This window comes from Zootermopsis nevadensis, unplaced genomic scaffold (assembly GCF_977971745.1).
Source record: "Zootermopsis nevadensis isolate Lab colony 2312 unplaced genomic scaffold, Znev_1.0 Znev_ptg000011l, whole genome shotgun sequence".
Lineage (NCBI taxonomy): Eukaryota > Metazoa > Arthropoda > Insecta > Blattodea > Termopsidae > Zootermopsis > Zootermopsis nevadensis.
The window spans coordinates 12,142,792-12,154,135 of record NW_028259143.1 but is presented as its reverse complement, the minus strand read 5'-3'; the positions used below and the strand labels follow the sequence as shown (position 1 = coordinate 12,154,135).

General features: G+C 37.9%; 1 protein-coding gene across 5 annotated transcripts in view; it reads right to left on the bottom strand.

Annotated features, from left to right (window-relative positions):
- mTerf5 (mitochondrial transcription termination factor 5) overlaps window positions 1–11,344 on the bottom strand; it is a 30,934-nt gene that overhangs the window by 11,245 nt on the left and 8,345 nt on the right. For 2 of the 5 annotated variants that reach the window (XM_087347307.1, XM_087347306.1), the window contains exons 6-9: window positions 9,593–9,760; window positions 8,923–9,173; window positions 5,449–5,673; window positions 238–463 (exon numbers count right to left, since the gene is read on the bottom strand). In XM_087347307.1, the coding sequence (XP_087203433.1) occupies window positions 238–463; window positions 5,449–5,673; window positions 8,923–9,173; window positions 9,593–9,760 (870 nt within the window). Of the gene's footprint in view, window positions 1–237; window positions 464–1,405; window positions 1,519–5,448; window positions 5,674–8,922; window positions 9,174–9,592; window positions 9,761–11,344 lie in introns of those variants that run through there. The other 3 variants (XM_087347310.1, XM_087347305.1, XM_087347308.1) reach the window with 3 other exon arrangements.

The window sequence follows — 11,344 nt, the reverse complement described above, 5'->3', positions numbered from 1 at the left end:
AAGGAACATAAGTATCATACTGATTACATATTTTGGAAAAGAAAAGAGGGTTGTAATCAGAAGGAGGCTCTTCTGAATCTATGTTCACATGAACTTCCATCATTATTTTGGTATGCACAACTCAACCTTACATCTGTCCCAGAACTTTAAGTTACACTCTGCATATGAAATATATCAGACACTGGACAATTTCTGACTTAACTGGAGTGTAATGTCTATTAAGCAAACATTAACAACCTATGTACCAGGTGCAGATGTAACAGCAGGAACAATAGTATCAGCCCAAATTCCATCACCAGTGAAGTGAAAATTACGCTCAATGAAATACAAACATAGAGCCAAATGTTGCTCTGGTAGTAAGTGATGTCCTGCTTCACCATTGAGCGGGTCTTCATACGCTGGGCAACCAAAATTTAATTCCGGGTGCGAAGAAAAACCATCCAATTCTTTTTCCAACTGTTTTCTATAAGATAAAACAAAATTATTACAACCTCACTGTCTAATTTTGAAGGAAAAAATTTCATGGCATACAAATTTATTAATTACAATATCCCATCGCTCTATACAAACCATTATATTTTATTTCATTTTTACACTATGTACATTTCACCTATAAACCAATGTTGGATCCAACACCTTGCATCCCAAAATCTGGAAAAATTTAAAATCTGTAATTTTTATGATGGCATTTTCCTACGCTTATAATGTTTAAAACTGGTGCTTTATGGTTCTTCAACTCATCACCATGTGTGAATGACACCATTGTAAATTGTCTTCTTCTGCTGGAAGCCAGGTTGCTTGTTTTAACTTGTTTAGTCAGCGGATGATATAAGTTGTGGGCTATTACACGTTTTTTTACATGTTGAAGATGATAGCACCCCAGATTTTAGAGATTTTTCTACTTCTTATGAAAAACAAATTGTGAATTGTAGATAAAGCATACCTCAACAAAACATTCTCATTATTTATTTTGTCTTTATTACAATTCATCTGCATAATGATTCAAAATTCAGAAAATGTAAAAAGCCTTAGGCTCCAAGATTTATAGATAAGTAATTTGATACTGTAAATAGTGCCTTCAGTAAGACAATTCTTGCACATCATCATTACTGTCTGTGCATCACTGCATTTTCTACATTCCATTATTTTACTATAGAATGACCTTGGATATAAAATAATCAAAGGATTTAACCCTTTTACACAGTACCCATGAACAGTTTTGTATTTACTTCAATTTATAATAATTTCACTGGAATAAAAAGCAGGCAACCAAACATGGTTTCCTCCATAATTTAACTGAGTTTCTTGTTAAATTTTTGAGGTACTTTATTTTTACTGTATATTCTTTATAAAATATATATACAATTTTAATATAAATGTATGAATAAAACTTCTTGTCATGTACCTCAAGCGAATGAAAACACTGGCATTTGTCTTAGCAGTCATAAGCAATGTGCTCTCATGCGGAGCCACCCATATTTAACCACTCCGATCATTCTCTCTTTTGCAAGAACATATCTAAAATAAATGCACACAAAGAGGACAAACTAAAATGTACCACAAGTTCAATATATTTTAACTGTGATGTCTAAGTAACCCTTACACAACAGAATTTTTATGTAATTCCTATGAATGAAAGTAATACAATCATTCAGGCATACCGACTATACTTTTGCTAGATATTATATTCCAAACTGTGTAACCCAGCATTTGAGTGTTTGATGAAAATGTTTAATACAAACAACACACCAGATCACAGTGCTTACCCCTGGAAGTTATCAGTGTGGTTCTCAATATCTATGCATCATTCACACCCATTAAATCTGTCCAATAAATAGACCAAAAGAGGTGACAGTGTCCTGTCAGTCAAATTTCTTTTCTAGAAGACATAATAAAACTGTCAAAGAAGGATATGATGCAATTATCCCTGAACGCTTTACTATTTCACAAAAGCTTTATCTCTAAAGAGAAGGCTTTTATAATTTATTTTTGTCTTACACAAATACAGGAAACAACAGAGCTTAAGGTAAATTCCTATGCCTTGAGACCTGGTATTACTGGTTTACTGGGAAAGATTGAAGATACAACTGTTTTACAGATGGAGGACAGTATTTATATCCAAGTAAGTGCTCAAAGAAAGAAGATGAAGTTCCAGGAATTAAAACGAGAAGCTGAGAATAGGGAAAACTGGAGAGCTCTTTTTGGGAAGAGCAATGGACCTGTCGTAAGACAGAACACTGAATAATAATAATAAGTGCTGTTACTGGAAAGGGTTAGGCTAAAAAAATGTAATATTATTACTCCCCCTAATGTAAATTTTAGACATAATTCTCTGGTGCAAACATAACCATTCCTCCATATTTTCATAACAATCCATTCATTCCATGTCCACAGAATGGTTTTCTGGAACACCTTTGTCTTTCCACCATTCCAGAAACTTAACCCCAGAAATGCTGAATTTCCTGATGGCACCCTATTAAGTGTCCCTGCAATGTGCCTGATAACCATTAATTTTAAAGTGACATCACCTGCAGTTCATGTAAATGAAGGTATCAACAGTATTCCATTCTTCCACACTTCAAAACACAATTCTTGGAACAAGTAACACCAACACCAAGCCCATATAAATGTATAATATTAGCACTAATACCATATGGCATATATTAAACATGTTCTCCACAATCCTAACAAAGGATTAATGCACACCCACAAACTAAGCAGAATGTGACAACCATGCCACATTTTAAAATTTACATAACAATTCAATTGTAGGAAGGAGGCTAAGGAGGCTGTTGCATGGAAGTACCACCATCAGCAAGAAAAGGTGATAACTGGGCACTGTGTACCTGAAGGTCCTTGTTTATCTATGGGAGGCAACTGACTTGAATAGTACAAAAAGAACATCAGTGCTAATACAATGGCACTGTGAATCTGCTCCACCCACTGCACTCTTCAACTCTTTCCGCAGGCAAAGGGATATCACATCAAGGGTACACCAGAGGTTCAAGTTACTTTGAACTGTGTTGTAGAGAGTGAATGCTGACTGAAGTGTTGCTAAAGGACAGCATTTTGAAGTCTGAAGGTAACAATGTCCAGCAGTTTCTTAATGTAGCAGGATTCAAGAAACAACTCCTGCTCCGTATAATTTTATGCACAACATAACACAAAAATCATTTGTTATCAACCGCTATACAGGTAACCCTCGATTTACGCCCGGAATGCGTTCCTGGACGAACTAGCGTAAATGGAATTGGCGTGAATTGAAACTCTTTTTATAATGTAAATCAATGGGAAGTCAATGACATGCGTTCCCGGCACCCAAACATTGACGAGTAATATAATATAATGCCCCACACTCCATTCAACAATTCACTGATATTTGCTCCCACGCTGCATTGATGTTATTAATGCCCCTCAAAATGTTGAATGAGCACCAATAATCCTTTACGGTTTTGTCTGATCTTCCCAAAACTCTCAGCATTTCTCTTAAGGTGTTGTGGAGATAATAGGCTTTAAAGGTCGCTATTACACCTTGGTCCATTGGTTGCAAAGCTGAAGTGGTGTTAGGAGGCAGGAAAATTATGTTGACATCCAGAGGAGTTCTGACTTCTGCTAGGTTTGTCGGATGGCCAGGGGCATTGTCCAAGAGAAGAAGGGCCTTGGTTGGCAAGTCATTCTCATGACCAAAACGGAGCACAGCTGGGCAAAAATAGTTGATGTACCAATCCAAGAAAACTTGTTGTGTCACCCAAGCCATTCTATTTGACTTCCAGTAGACTGGCAACCTGGCTTTGTTGAGGCCTTTGAAAGCGTGAGGTGTCTCTGAATGGTACACCAAAATTGGCTTTAATTTTAAAGTGCCAGAGACATTGGCACCCATCAAAAGCGTTACCCTGTCTTATTCAGCGGTGAAACCTGACGCAGACTTCTCTTCACGGGCGATGAAAGTTTGTGAAGGCAGTTTCTTCCAATACAGGCCTGTCTCATCAACATTAAAAATAAGATTAGGAGGATAATCACCCTCCTCCACAATGACCTGAAACTCTGCAGGATACGCTGCAGCTGCCTCTGCATCTGCACTTAATGCTTCGCCACTTATTTTCACACTGTGACATTTAGTGCGAAATTTGAATCGCAAAAACCAGCCCTTGCTTCCTAAGAATGTCTCTTTATTACCCTCTTTTATCTTAAGTTCCTCAAAAATTGACTTCGTTTATCCGTGATAGCAATTTGAGTCAAGGGAATGTTTTTTTTGATTCATGTTATCCACCCATATCGACAGTAATTTCTCCATTCTTCTAAAAGTTTACTTCTGCTATAACTCACTTGAGTTGCACTTACTCTCGTAGCCTTTTGCATTGACTGTTTTATTTTATATGAATTTTTCATTATGGTAGTCACAATGGAAGGAGGCAACTTCAAACTTCTGCACACATTACGACGGGTATCACCACCTTCTATTCTACGAATTACGTCCATCTTATCTTCTAACGCAATAAACCTACACAACTTTTTTAGCAACACATTCACTTCTCTTACCAGACAGTGGCTCTTCTACAATTTATAAATATACAACAGTTGCTACTGCAGAATAGTGGTGAACAACACAAACACGTTTAGCACACAGTTTTCAGCACATTCAATGTGTCAACAAGAAGCGAACTGAGGGCATTTTTCCTTACTCCCTTATCAGGCTGAATGCAAATGACTCACCATGAAGAGTGACCAATGCTCACATGACTGTTGCGCAATGTTGGCGGATTTTTAGGAGATTATCACGCAACTACTTAGCAATGTGTGCAGGGGTGACTGTATTTATAAGTTTTATTCAAAACCAGCGATGTTAGAATTACGATTTATTATAAGAATCAGTACAAGAAAGATTGTAAAATGTTATAAATAATAGTAAAATACTTTTTTTTTCACTTTTTGACTTGGTGGTTTCAAAAGCGGCGTTATTCTGAATCAGCGCAAATCGAGGGTTACCTGCATATAAATCCATGTTAGGTGGGTCCCTGTCACCACAGCATGGTACGTCCTCAGGTTGTGAATGGAGGAACAGCCTCCAGTTATGGAGGTTAGCTGCATATATATAAGCAATCAGGGACAGCTAACAAGGGGTGGCCTTCCAGCTTGGGGGTTGGGCATGAGGCTAACAACATCTCACTGTAAAAAACTGTATTATTATGAAAAATTATACCAAGCCTTGGAACCAGATGGACTCTTTGGCACGACCAAGGCAAATTAAAAAAGATTTGCAATTGGATTTTGTTGGCCTAGGACAGGGACAGGTGGAGGGCTTTGGTTAATTTGGTGATAAACCTTCACATTCCCTAAGTCATCTAGTTAGTTAGTTATATATGAATGTATGAAAGTAGCCAAGGGCCTAGAAACACTGGTGAGGCTTGTACTAAACAACATCTATGCATGCATGCTTTCATTACTGACCTGGAGTACAGAAGAACATGGATATTGAGCAAGATGTGATTCCTTGCGAAACCTCTTTTCAGCAGGAAGTGCAAAGTGTCCCTCACAGTTGTAAGAGGAACATGGCACCAGTATGGGTGCCTATGCAACAATTTCCTGATTCTAACTTCATCGGCATCAAGTTCAACTGAGAGGAATTTTATGACATCATTGCCTCTAGTTCGATCACCTCCTTCACGTACATATCTACGGAGAGAGAAAATAAGGGCAAGAGTAAAACAACAAGAACAAAAGTAAAAAGATGCACTCCTATAAAGGACATTAAAATGTTCTTTGTACTTTTGTATAGCTCATTTAGCCTTCATGTTCATCTACTTCTAACATACATCTACTGTGGCAAAGTTAAATCACACTACAAATATCACCCTGAATGAAGGCAGATATCACATGTCATTAAACTGAAAAATAGAAGTTCTAGATATCAAGAACAGCTATATTTTATGTAATGTAGTAATTTTCTGTATGATTATCCATTTTAGCAAACATGATGAAGTACAAAGTAGGCTTTATGTAAAGCTACAAATGTGCCAGTATGCACCAAAACTGAACCCACAAAAATAAAAACACCTGCCTACTTGATACAGACATGCAAGTGAATTCAGCCTCGCAATAGTAACTTGTTCTACTGGACTGAACACAGCAAGTGCTCCTCCCCTTCCCCCATCCATTTTTACACCTAAAGACAAAGAATGATTCATCTGTTGAAACACTTTGTTTTGACAGCAACAGACTGATGGTAGATAAAGTCTAAAGCAAACATGTTAGTAATATGTCATCACTGTCCAACACATTCAGAGAAAAATGAAAACTCTTGGAAACTTTTAGTGTAGTTTCATAATACCAAATTTCATCTAAATCTGTTTAGTAGTTTGAGAGCTTAAACAAAGAGACAGAACACATCCACTATGCGCTGCATGCACAAAAAAGAAGTATAGGAATATCCACAAAAATAGGACTTTTAACATGCACAACCTGTGCGCTTGCTTTCAGCCCACACTTTGACGGAACAAACACTCCAAGATCAGTGGAACCTACAATCAAGAATCCAAGCTTAACTAACATCATGGAGCTTTGTCAGCCTGCATACTAGGGAGCGACAGAATAACATTTGCGCATACAGGTCAGAAGCATGGGGAATTCATAAAAGCAGTGAAGCCAGACTTAACTCTTCAGAAATTAAGTATTAGAACAGTCATCAGGGCGATTCATCGCCCTGATGATGGAGGCAGTATGACCTCCGAAACGTTGGTAAACATCGACCATACTACACGGCTCAAAAACCCAGAAGACAGAAATCTTAGTTAATACAACTTGTAGGGTGTCATGGATTCAGAGATAGTTGGAAGTAGGGAGGAGAGTGGAAGTGGCATGATCAATTGTTTAGTCAAATAGAATATGGGGAAAACCAGATGTAATAAGCTGCTGATGCAGGATAGGAAGGAAGGTGGACCGAAGAGAAGATGGACAGATGATGTCAAGATATATGGATCATTGGAGACATGAAGGAGGAGGCTGGCATGAGGAAGTAGTGTAAGGATCAATAACAGTTGTAATCCCATACATGCACATACAGAGTATTCAAAAAGTCGCGCAACCTTATGGGGAAATGCATGTTGTTGTTCAACACATGTAATTGTTTTTTTTTGTCCAGGTGGTAAAAAATATTGAGTAGCCATAGGGTACAAGTTGCAGCAGCATATATTTATTGTCACACAGTACATCCACTCCGGCAGTTATGCCAGGACACAAGAGGCCTTCTCAGAAAAGAACGGAACAGTTGCTCCAAACAAATCCTCCATCATGCGGCTACATGACAAGTTTCAGGAGACAGGGAAAGTCGAGGACGCATCGACAAGCGGTCGACCGAAGGTGTTAACAGAGGAAAAGTTGGTCAACGTGCAAGCTGCATATGCTGTGAGTCCCCGGAAGTTCGTTAGAAGCCTTTCAAGTCAGTCCGGGCTCTCCATTGGCAGTGCCCACACGGTGTTGCGCAGGTGCTTGAAAATGTACCCCCACAACATCCGTGCCATCCAGCAACTACTGCCTGGAGACCTGCAACTTTGTCAAGCTTATTTTCAGTGGTTCATGGAATCTGTAACACTGCATGGGGAGGAACTGGATGATTGGTATTGGTCTGACGAGGCGTGGTTCCATCTCGATGGGTACGTCAATGCCCAGAATTCTCAACTATGGGCCGCGAAAAACCCACATGAGCTGCCTGAGTCGCCTCTGCAATCACAGAAACTTGGTGTCTGGTGTGCCATGTCACATAGTCACATCTTCATGATATTCTTCCAACACACAGTGAACAGTGACCGGTACATTACGATGTTGCAAGAATTTGTCAACATTTTATCGGTAGAGAAGAAGCAGATCAACAGGATAATACCACAGCCCATACAGCCAGAAACACTATGGCTTACCTGGAAAAGTGTTTTCCAGGTCGACTGATCTCAAGGGGGTTGTGGCCATCGCAATCTCCATATTTAACACCCCCCAACTTTTTCTTGTTAGGGTACCTGAAGGATGTCGCCTACACAACTCATCCGCACAGTATTCAGGAATTGCAAGTGATCATTCAGAATTGTTTCAATGCAATCCCATGGCAAACATTGCAAAGGGTCTTCAAGAACATGATTAACCGTGTCCACTTGTGTGAAACACAGAATGGTGGCCACTTCCAGCACTTACTGTGAAATAAATAGTTTCCCCATAATGTTGCGTGACTTTTTGAACACTCTGTACAATGGAACACATTTCTCTTATTCCTCTGTTTCCTTGATTACTTCTGTTACTAAGTCACCACACTATCACAAGTGTCTCAAAATATCACTCTCAGATGCTTAAAACTTTTTACATCTTTTAATTTCTCACTGTTTACAACCAGATCTCTATTTTCACCCATAACCAAACATTCAGTTATACTCATGTTTACTTCTAATCCCCACTTATGATACTTTTTGTGAGCACTTTTTATCATACAGCTAGAGTCTAATCACTGTCTGATGATCAGCAGAGAGTAGCATGTATAAGAAATCATAATCTGCTTTCATTTATGTTTTCACGTCACCAAGGATTAACAGAAATTTTAAATAAAGTAGGTGCAATAGTGTTCTTAACATAATCGTTTAGTTTATTCCCCACTTTCATACATTTTATGTTATTTTCATAAATATTTCTTACTGTAATGATTCCATTTATCACCAAGCCTCACACAATGACATCATGGGGCACTCATAGCTTTCTGGAGATCAACTAATTCAAAAGTATGGCTCTTCCTCAAGATGATCTGTCTGATTTAATATAACTATGTTATAGATATATGAATAACCTTGTCTAAATCCACTCCACTGGCCTTTTCCATCTGTTTATTCCTCTATGTGCACATGCAACTTAATCAAACAGGGTAAAGAACACACACAATGATATACCCACCTTTCAAATTGCACTTGTGTTGATGACAAAATGTGCAGACTGGCACATTTCACTTTCATATCCTGGAGATAACCGAGCCGAGAACAAGCTTTGCGTTGATGATGCACCAGTCGCAAGACTCGAGGATGCCTTGCTAGACCAGTGAATTCTGGTACAGACTGTAGGGCTCCTAGTCGCTGGAACACAGTATCACTGCCCAGAGTAAACACCTCTGGACATTTTTGTATTGCTTCATCTGGGATACCAAAATCCTAGTAAAGGTACAAATGATACATTTTAATATTTATTTATAATATGATTCTATAATTTTATTTCCATTTATCTCACTATTCTCCATCTACCACCTGAGAGCCCCCCTTTCCTATCTCATTGGTCTAGAAAGAGCTCTGCCCTGTCCAAAGCACTTCTATATCTACCACAAACTTCTCACATGCAGCTCATACAGCAACTTGACTACGGACGCAGTAAGCTCCTTTGATACCTCAGTCAATATCTACCACACTGTACAGTGCTGCCTATACCTTCACAGTAATTGCTTATGATGAAAGTCAAACAATTTAATTCAACTTTCTCTAGATGTGTGATACAAGAGTGAAAATAATTTCCTAATCAACACTCTTTTTTAATTCCAGATAATAAGACAATCTTGAGCCACTCACAACACACTCACCTGTAAATGCTGTGCTGTTTTAATCAGAGTGTCTGTTGCAGTAGCAATGATTTTTGGGTACTTATGAAACATAGTTCTAATATCCATGCCTCCAAGAGTTTTAACACGGTTGAGTGTGTCTAACGTGTTGCCTGCATGACTGTGGATAAGATATCCATGTCTTTTAATCTAAAAAAGAGAATATATACTAGATATACATGACTGGGAAGAGAGCCTATCAACAGAAGCTCATTTAAAGACTGTTAGGGTACATGGCAGAGCCATGTAAAGCAAAGAAACAGGATCATAGTGATAAGTTCACACATACATTAACATTGCATCAAGATATGTGCACAAGTTTTAAGAATAACTTACTAAGATTACGGTACATGGAATAAGCCTTATATATCTTCCATTATATGAGAATACTACGCTGAGCAAAGAAAGCAAATTGACATGGGGTTCAGTACAAGTAGTTACTATCTCAATAAGAATGGAATGTGTAATTCACACTTGAACACACTAGGTTCCCTCATGAAATATTTGCACTATTCCATACTACTACTATACTACATACTACTATAATGTAAGACTTGAGGTTCTCACAGCGGTGAATATGAAGATTTCTGTCTTCTGGGTTATTGCGCTGTGTAGTCTGGTCGATGTTAACCAACGTTTCAGAGGTCATACTGCCTTCGGAGGCAGTATGACCTCTGAAACGTTGGTTAACATCGACCAGACTACACAGCGCAATAACCCAGAAGACAGAAATCTTACTACTATAATATTACCAAAATATATTCAACAACTCCCACCTACACATCTAATTCATGAAAACAAGAAAACTGGAGTGAAATGTAGCACAATCTATGCACCTGCCACTATTATGATCATTATAAATACATGAACATACAGTTTAAACACTGTCTCCTTCCATCTCTGTTGGTTGGTTTGTTTACTGGAAACTTGTTGAAAGGAGAGCATAGTCAAACAGTGGGCCTTGATTGAGTTTTGATACATCAAAAGATATTAAACATATGCAATGTACTGAATACAATACACAAGATTAATATTAATTTGTTATGTTTGGAGAAAAGCATTTAAAAACATTTTTTAGCATCCTAATCAGACAAACAACTTTCAGCTGAAACTTGATTAATCATGTGTCATTTTAAATATTACACTTACACAACTTGGTAATTTAGCTCAATTATTAAATTATTATTATTATAGCACGCTGACTAACTCACAGATGATCATATGATCACAATCTATCAAGCTTTAATTATTTAAGTGCTTGTAGCAGTAGTAGTAGTAGTAGTAGTAGTAGCAGCAGCAGCAGTTGTTGTTGTTCTACTTTTTAATTATTAACTTAGAAACAACAATAACAATTTCAGGAATTTCCATAACTTATCACTACACTAAATTCTGCTCACCTAGTTCCAATGATTCAGCACTTGTTGCTATCAAACTGGAAGCTACGTACAGATTTCATGCATTTTGTTATATTCCACAAAAATTACACTGATGATGTTGCATATTTTTCAAGAATCTACTATCATACATAATTTCAGGAACCTACACTAAATAGGACTAATGTCACTCCCACCTCACAAGTTTGTGCACTTGCAATGTTGGTATTAACAATTGTATAAAATTAGGAGGTATGAGTTTGAGGTAGCCTCCAATGGCGTAATGTACATACCAAATTTAATTTAAATCCATCCAGCAGTTTTAGCGATCAATCATGTGGGCAGGTGGACAGACAATGAA